The 20,310-nt window shown below is 43.6% G+C and overlaps 1 protein-coding gene across 1 annotated transcript in view; it reads right to left on the bottom strand.

Annotated features, from left to right (window-relative positions):
- Positions 1–10,288: 10,288 nt before the first annotated feature.
- Positions 10,289–20,310, bottom strand: part of LOC119926741 (serine/threonine-protein kinase TNNI3K) — a 413,409-nt gene continuing 403,387 nt past the window's right edge. The window contains exons 24-25 of the mRNA XM_038745086.1: positions 15,578–15,657; positions 10,289–10,790 (exon numbers count right to left, since the gene is read on the bottom strand). Coding sequence (XP_038601014.1) covers positions 10,714–10,790; positions 15,578–15,657 — 157 coding nt within the window. The 3' untranslated portion in view covers positions 10,289–10,713. The remainder of the gene's footprint in view (positions 10,791–15,577; positions 15,658–20,310) is intronic.

Genomic DNA, 20,310 nt, shown 5'->3' with positions numbered 1-20,310 from the left:
GGGACAACCCGATCACCTTGTAATCTCCCCAGCGCTTAGAACAGTGCTTTGCATATAGTAAAGTCTTCATAGTCTTCTGGACGGTGAGCCCACTGTTGGGGACCGTCTCTATATATTGCCAACTTGTACTTCCCAAGCGCTTAGTACAGTAAGCGCTCAATAAATATGATTGAATGAATGAATGAATAGTAAGTGCTTAATAAATGCCATCATTATTATTATTATTAAACTCAATTGTATTTACTGAGCACTTACTGTGTGCAGAGCACTGTACTAAGCACTTGGGAAGTACAAGTTGGCAACATATTGAGACGGTCCCTACCCAACAGTGGGCTCACAGTCTAGATGGGGGAGACAGAACAAAACAAAACATATTAATCATTATTAAATACCATTAAAAAAAAAAGCTGGGGGTGCAAAGGAAACACGCATTGGGAAACACATCCTGGATCCTGGTTGGCAGAATTTAATTTGAAAAGTGTAGTTCAATTAGCAGCCTGCTTCCTTCTATCCATAGCTTAGAGGAACAGGCAATTTCTGGATCTTTTTATTTATAAAGGTCATATAAGTCTGGGAACAGAAGGAAGGTTGTTTCTTCCTCATGTTTGGGCCCAGTGGTCCAGGTACTCAGGCTGCTGTCCTTTCAAAGGACTGTGAGTTTCATAAAAGAGCTCATCCTCAAGATGGATTATGTCAGAGAACTGTTCAAGAATAATTCTCTGGTCTATGTGCTTAAATCAGCACAGACAGTGCAACGCTGGAAGGAATGGGATATAAGGAAATGGTGAATAGTGGATTGGGGGTGGTTTCTGGCTTCTCCTGGGTATGGAAATGGAGTGGAACTGATGTACTCTCCTCCTTCATTGTTATTACCCTCACAACCTCCTGGTTCCTTCTTATCAGGGACTATTCTCTTGCTCCTGTCAATCATTTCTTCTTTCCCCTGCCTAAGAAATAATAATCAATGCTCTCTGAGCCTTGAGATGGTCCCACTACCTGTCTTCCAGATGGAAAAATATTAATTGTCCTCAATTTATTTATCAGCAACTAACTTCAAGAAAATCCTTGAAGTTATGCATTTGAGGGCTTTGAAAAACATATTTAATAAAGGGAATAGAATTCATGAATCTTCTTCTTTAGTTCAAAATGGATTCTGGGCTCCAGATACCAGTCAGTCAGTCAAGAAGCAGTTATTCAGTCACTCAGTGAATAAAGGACCTCTACTTCCCTCCACTGCCTCCTTTCCCTCATGGTTCGTTCAATCGTATTTATTGAGCGCTTACTGTGTGCAGAGCACTGTACTAAGCACTTGGGAAGTACAAGTTGGCAAATTATAGAGACGGTCCCTACCCAACAGCGGGCTCACAGTCTAGAAGATGATGTTCTACCTTATGTTCTAAGGTAGAACACGGTGATGTTCTACCTTATGCTTGCTCAAAATCATAGAGGAATCCACCAGTCGATTGTATTTTTTGAGCACTTCATTCATTCATTCATTCAATCGTATTTATTGAGCGCTTACTGTGTGCAGAGCACTGTACTAAGCGCTTGGGAAGTACAAGTTGGCAACATATAGAGATGGTCCCTACCCAACAGTGGGCTCACAACTTACCGTATACAGAACACTGTACTTAGCACTTGGGAGACTACAGGATAACATAGTTGGTAGACAGGTTACCTGTCCATGAGGAGCTCACAGACTAGAAAAAATTATTTCTCTGTGAAACTAAAGTTAACACGTAAAGGGAAATCACACAAAAGAGACATGAATTTGAACTTTCCCATAGCTGAACAAGCTGTACCTCCTTTAAATTAAACCCCTGGAAATCCGCATTTGTATTTCCTTTTGCTTTTTCTGCCATTAGATAACAATAAATTCAATCTCTGAACCTGTACTCCTAATGTCTATTATCCTTCAAATGAAGTGTCCATTTTGACTTTCATATGACTTTGAATTCTTCTCAGAAGTCGCTGCCTCTAACCCTTTCTTGTCAAAGATGAGAAATGCATTTTTCATCTGCATTTGTGGCTAACTCATTTCTCTCCTTTGGTGTTATAGAATCACTGGGGAAGAGAGGAGTGTCACTCTTCCAAAATCTTCGGCTCATTATTTTCTGCTAAGGATCCCTTTAGCGGAGCTCTCAGTCTTTTTACATTTATACTCCAGTTGTTTTGTCTTCTTTTCTCTTCCAATATCCCCAAGAGTGAGGTATCTTTTCATCATTAAGGGGTATTAAGTCCTGTTTCTTGATTGCTTATCCATGTGTTCCTTAATTCTTCATGCTTTGAGCCCTTGTCTCCTTCCTTAAGCTAACACATAAGCTGGAGTAGACTTTCATGAATTCCATTTGCTTTAAATCATCATTGCTATAACTACTAATTCAATTTCCCTGAACTCACTACTGGCAGCCAACCAACAGATATTAATTGGGTAACATAACGTGCACATGGCGCTTCACTAAATTAAAGTGAAAAATGTTGATTTATTGTGATAAACAACATTGATTTAGTACTGCTGCATCCTTAGACCCATAAACCTTATTTTTAAAGTAGAAATAATATTTATTGAGTACCCACTGGGAGTGAGCAGCGTGGTTTAATGGAAAGAGCACGGGCTTGGGAGTCAGAGGTCATGGGTTCTAATCCCTGCTCCACTGCTTGTCAGCTATGTGACTTTGGGCAACTCACTTAACTTCTCTGTGCCTCAGTTACCTCATCTGACAAATGGGGATTAAGACTGTGAGCCCCCCGTGGGACAACCTGATGACCTTGTAACCTCCCCAGTGCTTAGAACAGTGCTTGGCACATAGTAAGTGCTTAACAAATGCCATTATTATTATTTTTATTACTGAGCACTTTGAAAATACAAATTTCCTGCCCAGAAAGAGCTTACACACCAACAAGAGCCCAACAATCTCTTATCCCACTAATTTTAACCTTTTTACTTTTGATATCGAAAGTGGTTTGTAGAGAAAAATATTCAGTTTGCTTACTGTTTCTAATTACAATGATAGCTGTAGTATTTGTTAAGCACATACTCTGTGCCAAACAGTGTCTTAAGCGCTGGGGTAGATAGGAGATAATCAGGTTAAAGACCCTGGTCCACATGAGGCTCACAGTCTAAGTCGGAAGGAGAACAGGTAGTAAATCACTGTTTTACAGGAAACTCAGGCACAGAGAAGTTAAATGACTTGCTCAAGGTCACATAGCGGGGAAGTAGTGGGGCTGGGACTGGAATCCAAGTCCTCTGACTCCCAAGCCTCTGCTATTTCCATTAGGCCTCCTGAGAACCAGCATGGCCTAATGGATAGAGCATGGGCTTCGGAGTCAGAAGGACCTTGGTGGGTCCCCGGAGGGTGGAGGAAGGATTGGGGGGGTCAGGAAGAGCTCAGTTCCCTGGGAATAATGGGGAGCTGTTATTCAGGGTCTAGAGTTCAGATCTCCCCACTCCTCAAGAACCTGGCTGCCCATCCACCCACTTCAGACTGAAACTCCCTACCGTCGGCTTTAAAGCCCTCAGCCGGTCCCCTCCTTTGATGTCCAGTCCAGCCCGCACACGCCGCTCCTCTAGCGCCGCTTTACTCACCGGGCTCCCATCTCATCTATCTCACCGTCAACCCCTTTCCCACGTCCTCCCACTGGCCTGGAATTCCCTTCCCCTCCCATATACACTGGACCACCACCCTCTCCACCTTCAAACCATTACTAAGGTCACATGTTTTAGACTGTGAGCCCACTATTGGGTAGGGACTGTCTCTATATGTTGCCAACTTGTACTTCCCAAGCGCTTAGTACAGTGCTCTGCACACAGTAAGCGCTCAATAAATACGATTGATGATGATGATGACCTGGGTTCTAATCCTGGCTTCACCACATGTCTGCTTTGTGATCTTAGGCAAGTTGCCTAGCTTCTCTGTGCCTCAGTTACCACATTTATAAGATGGGGAATAAGATTATGAGTAGGACACAGACTGTATCCAACCTGCTTAGCTTATATCTACCATAGAGCTTAATACAGTGCCTGGCACATAGTAAGCACTTAACAAATCCCATAAAAAATTAGTTCATTCTGTTTCCCTGACAAGAACTAGTCTCTTCCTTTCCATGATCCCAGCCCGCTTCACTTCTCTGCACTGTGCCAAAACATGATGACAACAAGCTTATATATCCTTCCCCCTTTCAACTGCTGAGGCACGAAGAGAAGACAGTGACTGGTAGACTGATGACATTTTTTGTGTGTGTGGTGTTTGTTGAGCGTTTACTATGTGCCAGGCATTGTTCTAAATAATAATAATAATGCTGGTATTTGTTAAGCGCTTACTACGTGCCAAGCACTGTTCTAAGCGCTGGGGTAGATACAAGGTAATCAGGTTGTCCCACGTGGGGCTCACAGTCTTCATCCTTATTTTACAGATGAGGGAACTGAGGCCCAGAGAAGTTAAGTGACTTGCCCAAGGTCACACAGCTGACAAGTGGCGGAGTTGGGATTTGAACCCACGACCTCTGACTTCAAAGCCCAGGCTCTTTCCACTGAGCCACGCTGCTCTCCCACTGCAGTAGATACAAGGTAATCAGGTTGGACAAGGTCCCTCTTCCACCTAGGGCTCACAGTCTTAATCCCCATTTTACAAATGAAGTAACTGAGGCACAGAGAAGGTGAGTGATTTGCCTAAGGTCACACAGCAGACAAGTGGCAGAGCCAGGACTAGAACCCAGGCCCTTCGGAGTCCCAGATCCGTACTCTTTCCACGAGGTCATGCTGCTTATTTGATGAATCCTAATTTGAGTCTGCGTTTATTTACATCCATCTTGACCACTTTTGTATGTATCCTTTTCAATTATACATTCAGTTATTTCCCTTGATTACTCCAGTTGTAAATATATTCCTGTTTGTCTCCTATCTCCCACATTAGATTGTAAGCTCCTTATGGGTAGGGAACATATCATTTGCTTGCTTTGTACTTCCTAATAGTTTAGTAATAATAAATAATAATCATGGCAATTTTTTAAGTGCTTACTATGTACAAAGCACTGTTCTAAGCAGCACTGGCAGAGCCATCATTTTTTTAATCCCCATTTTACAGATGAAGTAACTGAGGCCCAGAGAAGTTAAGTGACTTGCCCACAGTCACACAGCTGCATGTTGCCCAGTGGGGAATCAGTAAATATTACTATTATTAGAACTACTACTACTACTACTACTACTACTTGATATATCTCTCCTGCTAGATTTTAAACTCGTGTCTAATGACTCGTATTAAGCTGTCCCAAATGAGAAGTAGAGTGGCCTAGTGGAAAAAGCAGGGCCCTGGTCATCAGAAGGACCCGGGTCCTCAGTTCCCCCACTTGTCTGCTGTGGTACCTGTGCAAGTCACTTAACTTCTCTGTGCCTCGGTTACCTCATCTGGAAAATGAGGATTAAATGCACCCCCCTCCAATTTAGACTGTAAGCCAGTGACAAGGACTGTGTCCAAACTGATAGACTTGCATCTCCCCCGGTAAATAACTAAATTACTATGACACATAATAATAATAATGATAATGGCATTTAGTAAGCACTTACTATGTGCAAAGCACTGTTCTAAGCACTGAGGAGGTTACAAGGTGATTAGATTGTCCCACGGAGGGCTCACAGTCTTAATCCTCATTTTACAGATGAGGTAACTGAGGCACAGAGAAGTGAAGTGACTTGCCCAAAGTCACACAGCTAATTGGCAGAGCCGGGATTGGAACCCTTGACCTCTGACTCCAAAGCCCGGGCTCTTTCCCACTGAGCCACGCTACATAGTAAATACTTAGCCAATAAAACAAAGATGTGCTTGGTACAGTGTTCTGCACACAGTAAGTGCCCAATAAATGCTATTGTTTGGTTGATCTCTGTTCAATTAGAAAGGAAAAATGCTATGGAGAAGCAGTGTGGCTTAGTGGTAAGAGCACAGGCTGGGAGTCAGAGGACGTGGATTCTAATCCGACCTCCGACACTTGGCTGCTGTGTGACCTTGGGCAAGTCACTTAACTTCCTTATGCCTCATTTACCTCATCTGGAAAATGGGGATTAAGACTGTGAACCCTGTATAAGACAATCTGATTACCTTGTTTCTACCACAGTGCTTAGAACAGTGCTTGGCACCGAGTAAGCACTTAACAAATACCATCCTTATTATTGTTATTATTATTATTATTGCCCTCTTATATCTGTCCTGTGGGTGGTAAATTACTGAAGTGGAATGAGGAATCTGTGCAGTCTCTCCCATTTTTCTTTGCCTTTTCGTCTTTGTTTCTTTTCAATGAATAACAATGAATTTTATGTATTCATTCAATTCATTCAATCATATTTATTGAGTGCTTACTGTGTGCAGAGCACTGTACTAAGCGCTTGGGAAGTACAAGTTGGCAACAATACAACAATCTGTGAAGCACTTACCAAGTGCTGAGCCCTGGGGTAGACAACAGATAATCAGATCTGTCACAATCTCACATGCTACTCCTCTCTAGACTGTAAGTTCATTGTGGGCGAGGACCGTGCCACTTTATTCTTATACTGTACTCTCCCAAGCACTTAGTACAGTGCTCTGCCCACAGTAAGCACTCAATAAATATGATTGAATGAATGATCTAAGGGAGAGAACAGATGTCTTTTCCCCATGGCATAAAAGAGATTCAAGGCATAGTGAAGTCTTGTGACTTACCTTAGGTCACAGTACAGGTTTATGGGACAAACACCTAGACTTCCATGTAAATATGTTTGTACTGATTTATTACTCTATTTATTTTACTTGTACATATTTACTATTCTATTTATTTTGTTAATGATGTGCATCTAGCTTTATTTCTATTTATTCTGATGACTTGACACCTGTCCACATGTTGGGTTTTGTTGTCTGTCTCCCCCTTCTACACTGTGAGCCCGTTGTTGGGCAGGGACTGTCTCTTGTACTTCCCAAGCGCTTAGTACAGTGCTCTGCACACAGTAAGCGCTCAATAAATACAATTGAATGAATGAATGAATGTTGTGTTCACTCTACTAGAAAATGGGAGTCACGTGCTTTATATTGCAGTCTTCCCAGTGCTTAGTTTAGTGCTCTGTAGTGCTCAATAAATGCGATCGATTGATTTCTGGACCAGGAAAAAGGCTTTCATTGTAGTAGCCTGCAAGAAGTCAGCCCCCTTTCCTTCCGCTAGCCTCGACCTTCCCCCTTCTTTTGTGTGACTCAGAGGAAAATGTCAGCAATGGAAATAATTTCACCTAAATACTCACTCCTTTGGAATATGTCTCTTGTGGTGCTGCTCTAATTTGGCTCACAATTATAGCTAATTGAACATCTTCGAAGTGAGGACCCATGTTGCACGAGACAGGAAAAAAAGAGTTTAATGTGCTAAGCATGCAAAAACATGATCATAAAAGTTCATTTTAACTGGTAGGTGAAGAAGCAATTAGTGAGACAGTTTTCAGCAGAGGAAAAAAAAATCTTGGTGGAGAGGAGAGCATCAGGCTGATCTAGGTGCCTTATTAAAGGTGTTGGAGTGAGGCAGGCGTGAGTGTGCCACAGGTTGGCATTTGAGAAAAGCTTCCCACATGAAGGCATCAAGACACATTCGTTTCATTATTTATGGACACTTGATGAGACGAGAGCTAGAAGAAGGAGCAACGTATGAAGAAATGTAGGATTGAGAGAGGAGGTGGGTAATGAGATGAAACAAAAGAGCGGGGCTGAAGCATCCGTAATAAAACCATAAAATAAAGGTGCGTGAAAATGGTTATCTCTAGAACCAAAACATGCCCTACCTGCATGCCAGTCTCGTTTCATCGAAACCCCTGCAGATGCTCAAAATCCCCGCAGGATCTTGATGAAGCACACATTATGCCTCGAACATACTGTAAATCTTTTTGTATTAAAATTGTTCAGTGATTTTCCCCACCTCGTTAGGTATTCTTTTCAACTCATAAACTCTCTATCTGTGGAATTACCTAATGCATTAAACTCGAGCACATTTTAATCCTCAATAATGCTCTTGCCCTAGGGATGTGGAAAGAGGCAGAAGAGGCAGAGAAGGGAAGGGGAGGGATGCTCTTTGACCTGACACACCTCCTTTTCCTTTCTTTGCCTCAGTTGTATGTCAGTCCAACTGCCCGGCTCAGATTCGAAGATTAAAGAGGAGACTGTGAGCCCGTTGTGGGCAGGGATTGTCTCGATTTGTTGCTGAATTGTACTTCCCAAGAGCTTAGTACAGTACTCTGCACACAGTAATTGCTCAATAAATACACTTGAATGAATTACCAATGCTTTGGGGAAACGCTTTTTGGGCTCCCGGGCCTTAGGTTCCTCTAGGCCAGTCAGTCAATTGTATTTACTGAGCGCTTACTGGGTGCTGAGTGCTGTACTAAGTGCTTGGGAGAGTACAATAAAACAATAAAGAGACACATTCCCTGCCCACAACAACCTTGGGCAAGTCACTTCACTTCTCTGGGACTCAGTTACCTCATCTGTAAAATGGGGTTTAAGACTGTGAGCCCCGTGTGGGACAGGGACTTTGTCCAACCTGATTAACTTGATTAGGAGAAGCAGCGTGGCTCAGTGGAGAGAGCCCGGGCTTTGGAGTCAGAGGTCATGGGTTCAAATCCCAGTTCCGCCAACTGTCAGTTGTGTGACTTTGGGCAAGTCACTTAACTTCTCTGGGCCTCAGTTACCTCATCTGTAAAATGGGGGTTAAAACTGTGAGCCCCCTGTGGGACAACCTGATCACCTTGTAACCTCCCCAGCACTTAGAACAGTGTTTTGCACATAGTAAGTGCTTAACAAGTGCCATTATTATTATTATTATTATTATTATTATTATTATTATTATTAACTACCCCAGAGCTTTAGAACAGTGCTTGGCAATATAGTAAGCACTTTACAAGTACCATAATTATTATTATTATTGTCAGAAATGAGCTTAGAGTCTAGAGACAAGCTCTGAGGATAGAGAAGCAGCGTGGCTCAGTGGAAAGAGAACAGGCTTGGGAGTCAGAGGTCATGGGTTTTAATCCCTGCTTTGCTGCCTGTCTGCTGTGTGACTTTGGGCAAGTCACTTCACTTCTCTGTGCCTCTGTTACCTCATCTGGAAAATGGGGATTAAGACTGTGAACCCCACATAGGACAACCTGATCACCTTGTATCCTCCCAGCGCTTAGAACAGTGCTTGTCACACAGTAAGTGCTTAACAAATGCCATCATTACGATTATTATTATGATTTTTAGACTGTGAGCCCACTGTTGGGTAGGGACTGTCTCTATGTGTTGCCAATTTGTACTTCCCAAGCGCTTAGTACAGTGCTCTGCACATAGTAAGCGCTCAATAAATACGATTGATGATGATGATGATGATTATTATTATTATTAAAAGAAAGGCCCAGAGAGCTGTTAGTTTTTAGCGAATACTGCCGCCAAATTGAAAGCCCCTTTTCTGAAACCTTGCTTGTGCTGAAAAGTGTTGGAGCAGAATTTGTGTTGGTGGGGTAGAAGAAAGGGAAAAGTGAAAGGGAAGGGAGGAGAGAGGAGGTATAACTCCAACAACATCCAAGCACTTAAACCTTGTAAGCCCTTTTGGGTCAATATGGTTTCCCATACTCCAGTGGGAGGAAGGTTAGAGCTAATTTGTCCAAGCCAGTCTCACTTCCTCCACTCTTCCTTCCTCCTCCTTGTTTCCAAAGCCTCTGAGCTTGGTTTGGGAGGGCTGAGAATTTCACTAACATAGTCACTTTTCTTCTGGGGATCCGGCTATCCGTCTCCACGAAGGGATGGGGCAGCTTGGGCCCATATAGTTGGACTAAGTTCAAGAAGCTGGAAATGGCATTATCGATTAATCAAGCAATGATATTTCTTGAGCGCTTACTATGTGCAGAGTACCAGAAAGCTCAGGTGAGGGATCCACTCACTCTAGAGGGAAAGATTCGCTCTTGGGTGTTTATCTGGAGGATTTACATAAGCAGTTTGTTTCTGGAAATGAGGCAGACCACAGCCTGGTCCAAGAGTGTTTGTTTGTTGACAGGCAGGGAGGTGGTAGGAGCCAGCCCATGTAGATATTTCCCCTCCCTCACTCCCCCCCGCAGACCTCCCCTCCTCCAGTGCTCAGCAGGAGGCTGAAATAAGGACAAAAAATGGCTTTGTGTGGCCTATGAACCCACCCTGTTTTTAGTCATACATCTCTAATAATAACATGCATCGACGGAAGTTTGTCAATGAAATGCAGTACATGTACGTAATCTGAATTCTAGCAAACAAGATTTAATCTCTGAACCCTAAAGCTGAAACCATATAATTCAAGGAAAAAAAAATATCGAGCAATATCCCTGGAAACCAAACATATAACTCTCAGACCCAAATGTCTATATAATTCAGTCTGAGAGAGCACAGTGCAGCCTGGCAGAATGCTAGCTTTTTTCCTGAAAAGTCTGTCGAACCACAGTCTCCAGTAATGAATCTAATAACTGGGTTTAGGAAATTAAAACTATCCCTCAAACCGATTCTCACTTAAGCACTTTTGCGTGGAGCTTTTGGGCTCCAACTGAAATCTTGATTTATCGCAGTAAAGGAATGGAATGGGTAAGCAAACAAGCCAATTTAAAGATCTTCTGGGCCAACCTAGTCTAATTGGAAGCAAGTCTGACATGGTTAGGGTGCTCGCTGTCAGTCGTGGGGGATGCTTTCCTCAGGTAGATGTGCTTCACTGTCAGCTGCTGTCTTCAAAGCTGCCACTGCTACTGCAGGAATGAAAACGCATGGTACTCAGGGGATCAGACACATAGCCTGCAAGAGAAAAGGAGAAATTCAACTTTTAGTAGCAACTTTCTCACAACCCCAAAACACCACTTTTCCCTTTCTGGCCACTACCAGGTGGTAAGAGGAGGATATATTTTCTGAGACAAGTAGTTGCTTGGAGGACATCTTTCTGCTCCCTGTACATGAGACTCCGGTAACAGCTGTTGAAGAACAGCGCAGGAGCAAAAATAGAGTTTTTTCAATGTTAATACTCATAATAATAATAATAATAATAATGGCATTTATTAAGCGCTTACTATGTGCAAGGCACTGTTCTAAGCACTGGGAAAGTTACAAGGTGATCAGGTTGTCCCACGGGGGGGGGCTCACGGTCTTAATCTCCATTTTACAGATGAGGTAACTGAGGCACAGAGAAGTTAAATGACTTGCCCAAAGTCACAGCTGACAATTGGTGGAGCCAGGATTTGAACCCGTGACCTCTGACTCCAAAGCCCGTGCTCTTTCCACTGAGTCACACTGCTTCTCCGTACTCACATCAGAGAACTCAAAGCCAGATTCCAGAGAAACACAAATCCTCCATTTGTTAATTGGGTCAAATTGTGGGGTGTTTACTTGCCAAAACTTTCCACTAAGGAAGGCGATAGGGACTTCATGCTTTGACTATGCAGAGCCCTTTTCATTTTCCAAAGCCCTGAAACATTACTTATCACATTTTTGCCCTCATGACTTTCCATTGAGGTAAGGAAGGCTGGGGTTATCATCCACATTTTGCAGGTCAATCAATCAATCCATAACATCTATTGAATGCTTACTATGTGCAGAGTAGAAAAACACCTTAGCTTAGTGGAAAGAGCACAGGCTTGGGAGTCAGAGGTCATGGGTTCTAGTCCCAGCTCTGCCACTTATCTGCTGAGTGACTTTGGGCAAATCACTTAACTTCTCTGAACCTCAGTTACCTCATCTGTAAAATGGGGATTAAGATTGTGAGCCACCCTTGGGACAACCTGATCACCTTGTAACCTCCTCAGTGCTTAGAACAGGGCTTTGCACATAGGCGCTTAACAGATGCCATCATTATTATTTTTATTATTCTTATACGGCAAGTTCTAGACTGTGAGCTCGTTGTGGGCAGGGATTGTAACTATTTATTGTTGTACTGTACTTTCCCAAGCACTTAACACAGTGCTCTGCTCCCAGTAAGCACATAATAAATATGCTTGAATGAATGAATGAAGTTCCCTATAGACCATAAGCTCCTTGTGGACAGAGGTCACTATGAACTCAATTAATTATACTCTCCGAAGTACAACAGCTATAATTCTATTTATTTCTACTGATGCCTGTCTACCTGTTTTGTTGTCTGTTTCCCCATTCTAGACTGCGGGCCTGTTGTTGGGTAGGGATTGTCTCCCTCTGTTACCGAATTGTACTTTCCAATCGCTTATTACGGTGCCCCCTCTCCATCCCTCCCATCTTACCTCCTTCCCTTCCCCACAGCACCTGTATATATGTATATATTTTTGTACACATTTATTACTCTATTTATTTATTTATTTTACTTGTACATATCTATTCTATTTATTTTATTTTGTTAGTATGTTTGGTTTTGTTCTCTGTCTCCCCCTTTTAGACTGTGAGCCCACTGTTGGGTAGGGACTGTCCCTATATGTTGCCAACTTGTACTTCCCAAGCGCTTAGTACAGTGCTCTGCACACAGTAAGTGCTCAATAAGTACAAATGATTGATTGATTGATTGATTGTTAATACAGTGCTCCGCATATAGTAAATAGGCAATAAACACCATTGATTGATAGTGCTCAATAAATACGACTGATCAATTGATTACTTTATGCTTCCCAGTGGGTGAGTACAGTGCATCACATAAATGGATACTTGATAGATACTACTCCTAATATGCCTTCTAAGGCTATTAATTATGGTATTTGGTAAGTAGTTACTGTGTGCCAAGCACTGTTCTAAGCACTGGGATAGATCCAAGGTAATCAGGTTGGACACAGTCTCTGTCCCACACGGGGCTCACAGTCTTTATCCCAATTTTACAGATGAGATAACTGAGGCCCAGAGCAAAGTGATTTGCCCAAGGTCACCTAGCAGACTACTACTACTGTTACCACCAGTGAAATTAGTTTTTTCTATTAGACTCAGTCATGTCCTTTGGCTACTCACTGATGTCCTGCCCCTAAGGATCATGTTTTAACTGCTTTTGGCAACCTATGGCCCAGACAACTGTGTTTTCCAGTCACTGCATTTCCAATCCAAAGAGTAAATCCCCAGCATTGGCTCTAGTAGAGCTGGACTGTATGTCAGCAGTTATCGCTGCTTTGCTGCCCTTTCTCGGAGCACTGAATTTCCCCATCCAATCCGGCCATCTAAATTTTCATCAAGACATCCAGAAATGTGCAGCTGGAAGGGAATATTTATTTTCATAATAGGGTCTCTGTCAAAATCCCTTAAACAGCACATAAAGTAGACAGGAAGGACATCAGGCTTCCATCGCGTCTGCTGACAACAACTCAGGCTCCGACCTGCAGCCTGGAGACCGAGAACTTGGGGGTAGTGCTAGCCCTTTATTCTGACATAATAATAATAACGGCATTTATTAAGAGCTTACTCTGTGCAAAGCACTGTTCTAAGCGATGGGGAGGTTACAAGGTGATCAGGTTGCCCCACGGGGGGCTCACAGTCTTAATCCCCATTTTACAGATGAGGGAACTGAGACACAGAGAAGTTAAGTGACTTTCCCAAAGTCACACAGCTGACAATTGGCGGAGCTGGGGTTTGAACCCATGACCTCTGACTCCAAAGCCTGTGCTCTTTACAATGAGCCATGCTGCTTCTCTGACATGAAAGCTATCAGGACCCCATAGTGAAGGACTATGTCGTGTCAACCTTCTTGTCCCTACCGTGTGTCCACTGGGCTCTTGAGGCTCAGGATCCGGCTGACTGAAGAACTTGGGAGGTGGACAGGGGAAAGAGCAGCAGGGTCCATGGGGAGGAAGCCCTTGGACACTGGAGAAGCAGCATAGCATAATGGATAAAGCATAGGCCTAAGAATCCAAAGGTCATGGGTTCTAGTCCCGGCTTCACCACTTGTCTGCTGTGTGGCCTTGGGCTAGTCACTTCACTTCCCTGTGCCTCACTTCCTTCATCTGTAAAATGGGGATTGAGACTGTGAGCCTCATGTGGGACAGGGACTGTGTCCAACCTGATTTCCTTCTATCTACCCCAGTGCTTGGTACAGTGTCCGACACATAGTAGGGGGGCTTAACAAATGCCGTAATTATATTTTTTGTGGCCATCACAGCATAAGGCTGCAGGAGGATGTGAGGAGCAGGAGATGTAGTGTGCAGCAGGAGGAGGTAAGAAGCAGCTTGACCTTGACCAGACAATTACTCTCTCCAACTTTAAAGCCTTATTGAAGGCACATCTCCTCCAAGAGGCCTTTCCTGACTAAGCCCTCCTTTCTTCTTCTCCCACTCCCTTTTGTATCACCCTTACTTGCTCCTGTTTTTCATCCCCCCTCCCAGTCCCACAGCACTTATCTTTATCTGCCGTTTTATTTACTTAAATTAATGCCTCCCCTTCTAGACTGTAAGCTCTAGACTGTGGGCAAGGAATGTGTCTGTTATTTTGTTATATTGTACTCTCCCAAGTGCTTATTACAGTGCCAGGCACTCAATAAATATGATAGACGGACTGACTGACTGACCTAGAAGAAAGAGCACAGGCCTGGGCTGCCGACCTGCAGCGTCACCTTGGCTATGTCATTTTAACTTTCCTGTGTAAAATAGGGATTCAATACCTGTTCTCTCTCCTAGTTAGACTGTGAGCCCCATGTGGGCCAGGGATGGTGTCTGGCTTGATTATCTTGTAGCAGTGCTTGGAAATTAATCAGTCAATCCAGCAGTGGTATTTATTGAGCACTTGCTCTGTGCAGAACATTTTACAAAGCCCTTGGGACAGTACAAGACAATAGAGTTAGTGAGTACATTTGCTGCCCACATGGAGCTTACAGTCCAGAGCAGCAGTGTGCTTGGATCAAGGTGGCAGCAGTTTGGATGGAAAGATTTTAGTGATGCTGTACAGGTGAAACCAACAGGATTTTGTGACAGGTTGAATATGTGGGTCCTATGAGAGAGATGAATCGAGGACAATACCAAGGTTATGGGCTTGTGAAGTTGGGAAGATAATGGTATTGTCTACAGTGATGGGAAAGACAGGGGCAGGGAAGGGTTTGGGTCTGTCTTCTCATAGGAGGGAGACAGACATTAAAATAAATTACAGATAGTTGTGTGCATCAGTGCTGTGTTGCTAGAGATGACCCTTTCCCTCTTTTTACTAGAGTTGAATTCCGAGTACCTTTGCTGTTTTTGTCAGTAGGTGGGCACTGATTCCCTCAAAATGAAAATAACCAAAGTGTTTAGGGGCTACAGGTCCATGTGCATAGAAGAGGAGGGAGAAGGCAGGGAAAACGGGGAAAATGAAGGTTTAGTCAGGGACCCTGTCATCTCTATTGTGTTGTCCTCTGCCAAGCACTTGCCCTGCAAACAGTAAGCACTCAGTAAATACCTTTGATTGATTGACTCATTGATTTATCAGTTCTCCCACTGGGCACTCTCAACACTTAGCTGCAGACCTCAGCCCCTGGAAAGTCTGCTGTAATCAGTTTCCACCGGTTTACATCGTTAAGGGGGCTCTCAACAGGCCGGTTTCCCCAGCTCTGCAGCCCCCACAGAGGTGGCCTGTTGTCCGTTTCCCTCCTTCTAGCAGAGTTGCATTCTGGGCACACTTACCATTTTTGTCAACAGATGGGCATTGAAAACTCCTCCGCATATCTTCCAAAGACGGGCCTGGACCTTGGTATTGTCCTGAACTGAAAAATTCACACGGTATCAGTTTCTCGCATGACTTTTGAAAGCATTCCTCTGAGAACAATGATCAGTCTGAACAAGTGACTATGGCCTGAAGATGTCTGAGCCACTGGACAGGACCAGCACCTCCCCTCCTCCACTTGACTGAAGCCAGGACTTGGTGGAAGGGAGGTAAGCTGGTTTGTCCTCTGGTCCATGTCTTCCCTCTGGCCTGGAATTCCCTCCCCTTTCCTCCCCAAATCCTCCTAAAAATCTCAGCTCCTCCCAGTGGCCTTCCCTGTCCAAGTCCTCATTTCCCCTCTCCTCCATCCCTTCCACATTATGCGCTGTACTTGGATCTGTACCTTTTAAGCAGTGTGGCTCAGTGGAAAGAGCACGGGCTTGGGAGTCAGAGGTCATGGGTTCTAATCCCCACTCTGCCACTTGTCAGCTGTGTGACTTTGGGCAAGTCACTAAACTCCTCTGTGCCTCAGTTACCTCATCTGTAAAATGGGGATTAAGACTGTGAGCCCCACATGGGACAACCTGATCACCTCGTATCCCCACAGCGCTTAGAACCTGTATATATGTATATATGTTTGTACGTATTTATTACTCTATTTATTTATTTATATTACTTGTACATATTTATTCTATTTATTTTATTCTGTTAATATGTTTTGTTTTGTTGTCTGTCTCCCCCTTCTAGACTGTGAGCCTACTGTTGAGTAGGGACCGTCTCTATATGTTGCCAACTTGTACTTCCCAAGCGCTTAGTACAGTGCTGTGCACACAGTAAGTGCTCAATGAATGAATGAATGAATGAATGAACAGTGCTTCACACATAGTAAGCACTTAACAAATACCATTATTATTTTAAGCCTTGATATTCCCCTACCCTCAGCCCCACAGCACTTAATGGACATGTTCTTACACTGTTGTTTCTATCTGTAATTTATCTGAAAGACTGCCCCCCCCTTTCAGACTTTGAGATTCTTTTTGACAGCGATTGTGTCTAATAACTCAATTGTATTGTGCTGTACAACTCTATTGCATTGTACTTTACCAAGCATTTAATACAGTGCTCTGCACACAGTAAATACTCAATAATGCCATTGTTTGATTGATCTGTCAAAACAGGAGCCGGAGGCCCACCAGCCCAGAGCGAGACCACCCAGCTCCACACATCCAGGCTGCCAGCAGCCCCTTCTCCAGCGTGGCAGAGTTAGACCTTTCCAATTTTGAGACTGTCCAGAAATCCATGGTTGCGTCCTCAGCCTTCCCCAGTGCTGCGGGACGACGTGAACAAGAAGCCCCATTCCCTGGCTGGAAGTGAGTGGATGGGGACTGATCGATCAATTACTCAATCAATCAATCGTATTTATTGAGTACTTACTGTGTGCAAACTCAGAGTGCCCCAAAATCCAAGGTTCTGGGCTTGCTTCTTCCCCAAGCATCATCATCATCATCATCAATCGTATTTATTGAGCGCTTACTGTGTGCAGAGCACTGTACTAAGCGCTTGGGAAGTACAAGTTGGCAACATGTAGAGACAGTCCCTACCCAACAGTGGGCTCACAATCTAAAAGGGGGAGACAGAGAACAAAACCAATCATACTAACAAAATAAAATAAATAGAATAGATATGGACAAGTAAAATAAATAAATAAATAGAGTAATAAATATGTACAAGCATATATACATATATACAGGTGCTGTGGGGAAGGAAAGGAGGTAAGATGGGGGGATGGAGAGGGGGTGCAGCATGACCTAATGTGCAGGGAAGGTGTTTGTTTATTGCTATATTGTCCTCTGCTAAGCCCTTAGTATAGTGCTTTGCATACAGTAAGCACTCAATAAATACAACTGAATCAATGGGGAGTCAGAAGGACCTGGGTTCTAATCCTGGCTGTGCCACTTGTTTGCTGAATGGGTAGGGAATGTGTTGGTTATACCGTACCCCCCAGGAGCTTCATACAGGGCTCTGCACACAATAACCACTCAATAAATACGACTGACTGCGAGGCCTTGGGCAAGCCAGTTTCCTTCTCTGTGCCTCAGTTACCTCATCCGTAAAATGGGAATTAATATAGTGAGACCTATGTGGGACATGGACTGTGTCCAACCTGATTACCTTGAATCTACCTCAGTGCTTAGTACAATACCTGGCCCACAATAAGCACTTAACAAATACCATAAAAAACACAGGACACCATGAATCTTTTCTTCTAGACTGTGAGCCCGCTGTTGGGTAGGGACCGTCTCTATATGTTGCCAACTTGTACTTCCCAAGCATTTAGTACAGTGCTCTGCACATAGTAAGTGCTCAATAAACACGATTGAATTGAATTGAATTGACAGGGACTGTGTCCGTTTGATATATAGGAAAGCAGCTTGGCTTTGTGGATAGAGCATGGGCCTGGGAGTTATAAGGACCTGGGTTCTAATTCTGATCTGCCACTTATCTGCTGTGTGACCTTGGGCAAATCACTTTACTTCTCTGGGCTTCAGTTCCCGCTACTGTAAAACGGGGATTAAGACTATGAAGCCCCTTGTGTGACAGGGACTGTGTCCAACCCAGTTCCCTTTATCTACCCCAGAACTTAGAACAGTCCCTGACACATGACAAGCCTCAACAAATACCATAATTATTATTATCATTATTATTATTATTATATATTTGTAGTGACTCCAGTGCCTTGCATATAGGAGGTACCCTTACTACCTCAGTCTGTGCGCTGACTCTTTTCTGTTTGGCTCCATTTGGGGCCTAGGAAAGCTATTTGACATCTGGATATCAATCCCCTAATCTGTGAAATGGAGACATCCTTGCTTAGAGGGTAATTGGGAAACCTAAGAAGGAATCCAAGGGAAGAGGCAATCAATCAATCTTTAAACAACCTTAAACAACAAATGACTAACTTCAACCAATCAGCTGTATTTACTGAGCATTTACTGTGTGCAGACTACTGTACTAAATGCTTGTCCAACTTGTAAAACAGCCGGGAGCCGGGGGCCAAGGAATGATCAGAAGAGAACCTCACACAGCAAATCCTCAAAATAACTTTCCCCTGTTGATAGGTTAGCCTTTAACATTCTTCTTCAAGCTGCAATTCTAAACTCGGGAGAGATCATTTTTTGGAATAAATATTTTATCCTCAGCTCTGCTATCCGATTCCCTCAGGTTGGTTTCCTAGAGAACACAGCATCCCCAAGCTGTTGCCTGCTTACTCCTCTATCATCTCTGGGCATATCTAGCCCCGTCCCCTGAGATCGGCTTTAATTAGTGGCATGGGCGTGAGCATGCCCACATCAGACAGGAAAGAAGAAACCAGACCCTGCTAAGGGGAGTGATCCCCCGTCAAATCTTTGGTTCTGAAGCCCACATTGCCGTCCCGATCCCCCATTAAGGGCGAGACACATCGACGACCCCGTTGGGCTGAAGTGTGTGAACCCCTCACGACACACTACAGCTGCTCCTGGGGTTTCGATCTAATAGCAGGTAAGGAGCTCACGTGGCTTTGGTGGGTTTTGTTGAGTGTCAAGTGACTGTGTGGCTTAGTGGATACAGCATGGGCTTGGCTGTCAGAAGGACTGGCTTCTAATTCTGGGTCCGCCATGTGTCGCCTAGGTGACCTGGGACAATAATAATAATAATAATAATAATAATAATGGCATTTATTAAGTGCTTACTACGTGCAAAGCACTGTTCTAAGTGCTGGGGAGGTACAAGGTGATCAGGCTGCACATAGTAAGTGTTTAACAAAAACCAATGATTATAGTTCAAACAATGATCAATCAATCAATGGACTTTGAGCCCTGTGTGGGGCAGGGATTGTGTACCACTCAATTACCTTGCATGCACCCTGGTGCTTAGAAAAGTGCCTGGCATGTAGCAAACACTTACCAAATATTGTAAAAGGAAGAGTTAAAAATTAAATGATGGCATGTATTAAGCGCTTACTATGTGCAAAGCACTGTTCTAAGTGCTGGGGAGGTTACAAGGTGATCAGGTCGTTCCATGGGGGGCTCACAGTCTTAATCCCCATTTTACAGTGAGGTAACTGAGGCACAGAGAAGTTAAGGGACTTGCCCAAAGTCACACAGCTGACAATTGGCGGAGCTGGGATTTGAACCCATGACCTCTGACTCTAAAGCCCGTGCTCTTTCCACTGACCCATGCTGCTTCTCTTGATTGATTGCCAAGTCACCGTAAGACTGTGAACCCTATGTGGGTAGGGCCTGTGTCCAACCCGATTTGCTTGTATCCACCCCAGCGCTCAGTACAGTGCTTGGCACATAGTAAGTGCTTAACAAATACTATGATTATTATTATTATTATTACTTCACTTCTCTGGGCCTCAGTTACCTCATCTGTAAAGTGTGAGCCCCATGTGGATCAGGGACTGTGTCCAACCTGCTCAACTTGTATGTACCCCAGTACTTATAATATTGCTTGGCACATAGAAAGTGCTTAACAAGTACTATTATCATTATTATTATCATGAGCGATGGCCTATCAATCAATCAATCAACACCCCCCTGCACTAGATTGTAAACTACTTGAGAGACGGAATCATGTCTACCAACTCTATTGTATTATGTTCTCCCAAGCTCTGAGTATGGTGCTCTGAACACACTAAGCACTTAATAAGTATCCATTGATTGATTAATCT

The sequence above is a fragment of the Tachyglossus aculeatus genome, chromosome 4, assembly GCF_015852505.1.
Source record: "Tachyglossus aculeatus isolate mTacAcu1 chromosome 4, mTacAcu1.pri, whole genome shotgun sequence".
Lineage (NCBI taxonomy): Eukaryota > Metazoa > Chordata > Mammalia > Monotremata > Tachyglossidae > Tachyglossus > Tachyglossus aculeatus.
This window is presented reverse-complemented; position numbering and strand designations above follow the sequence as displayed.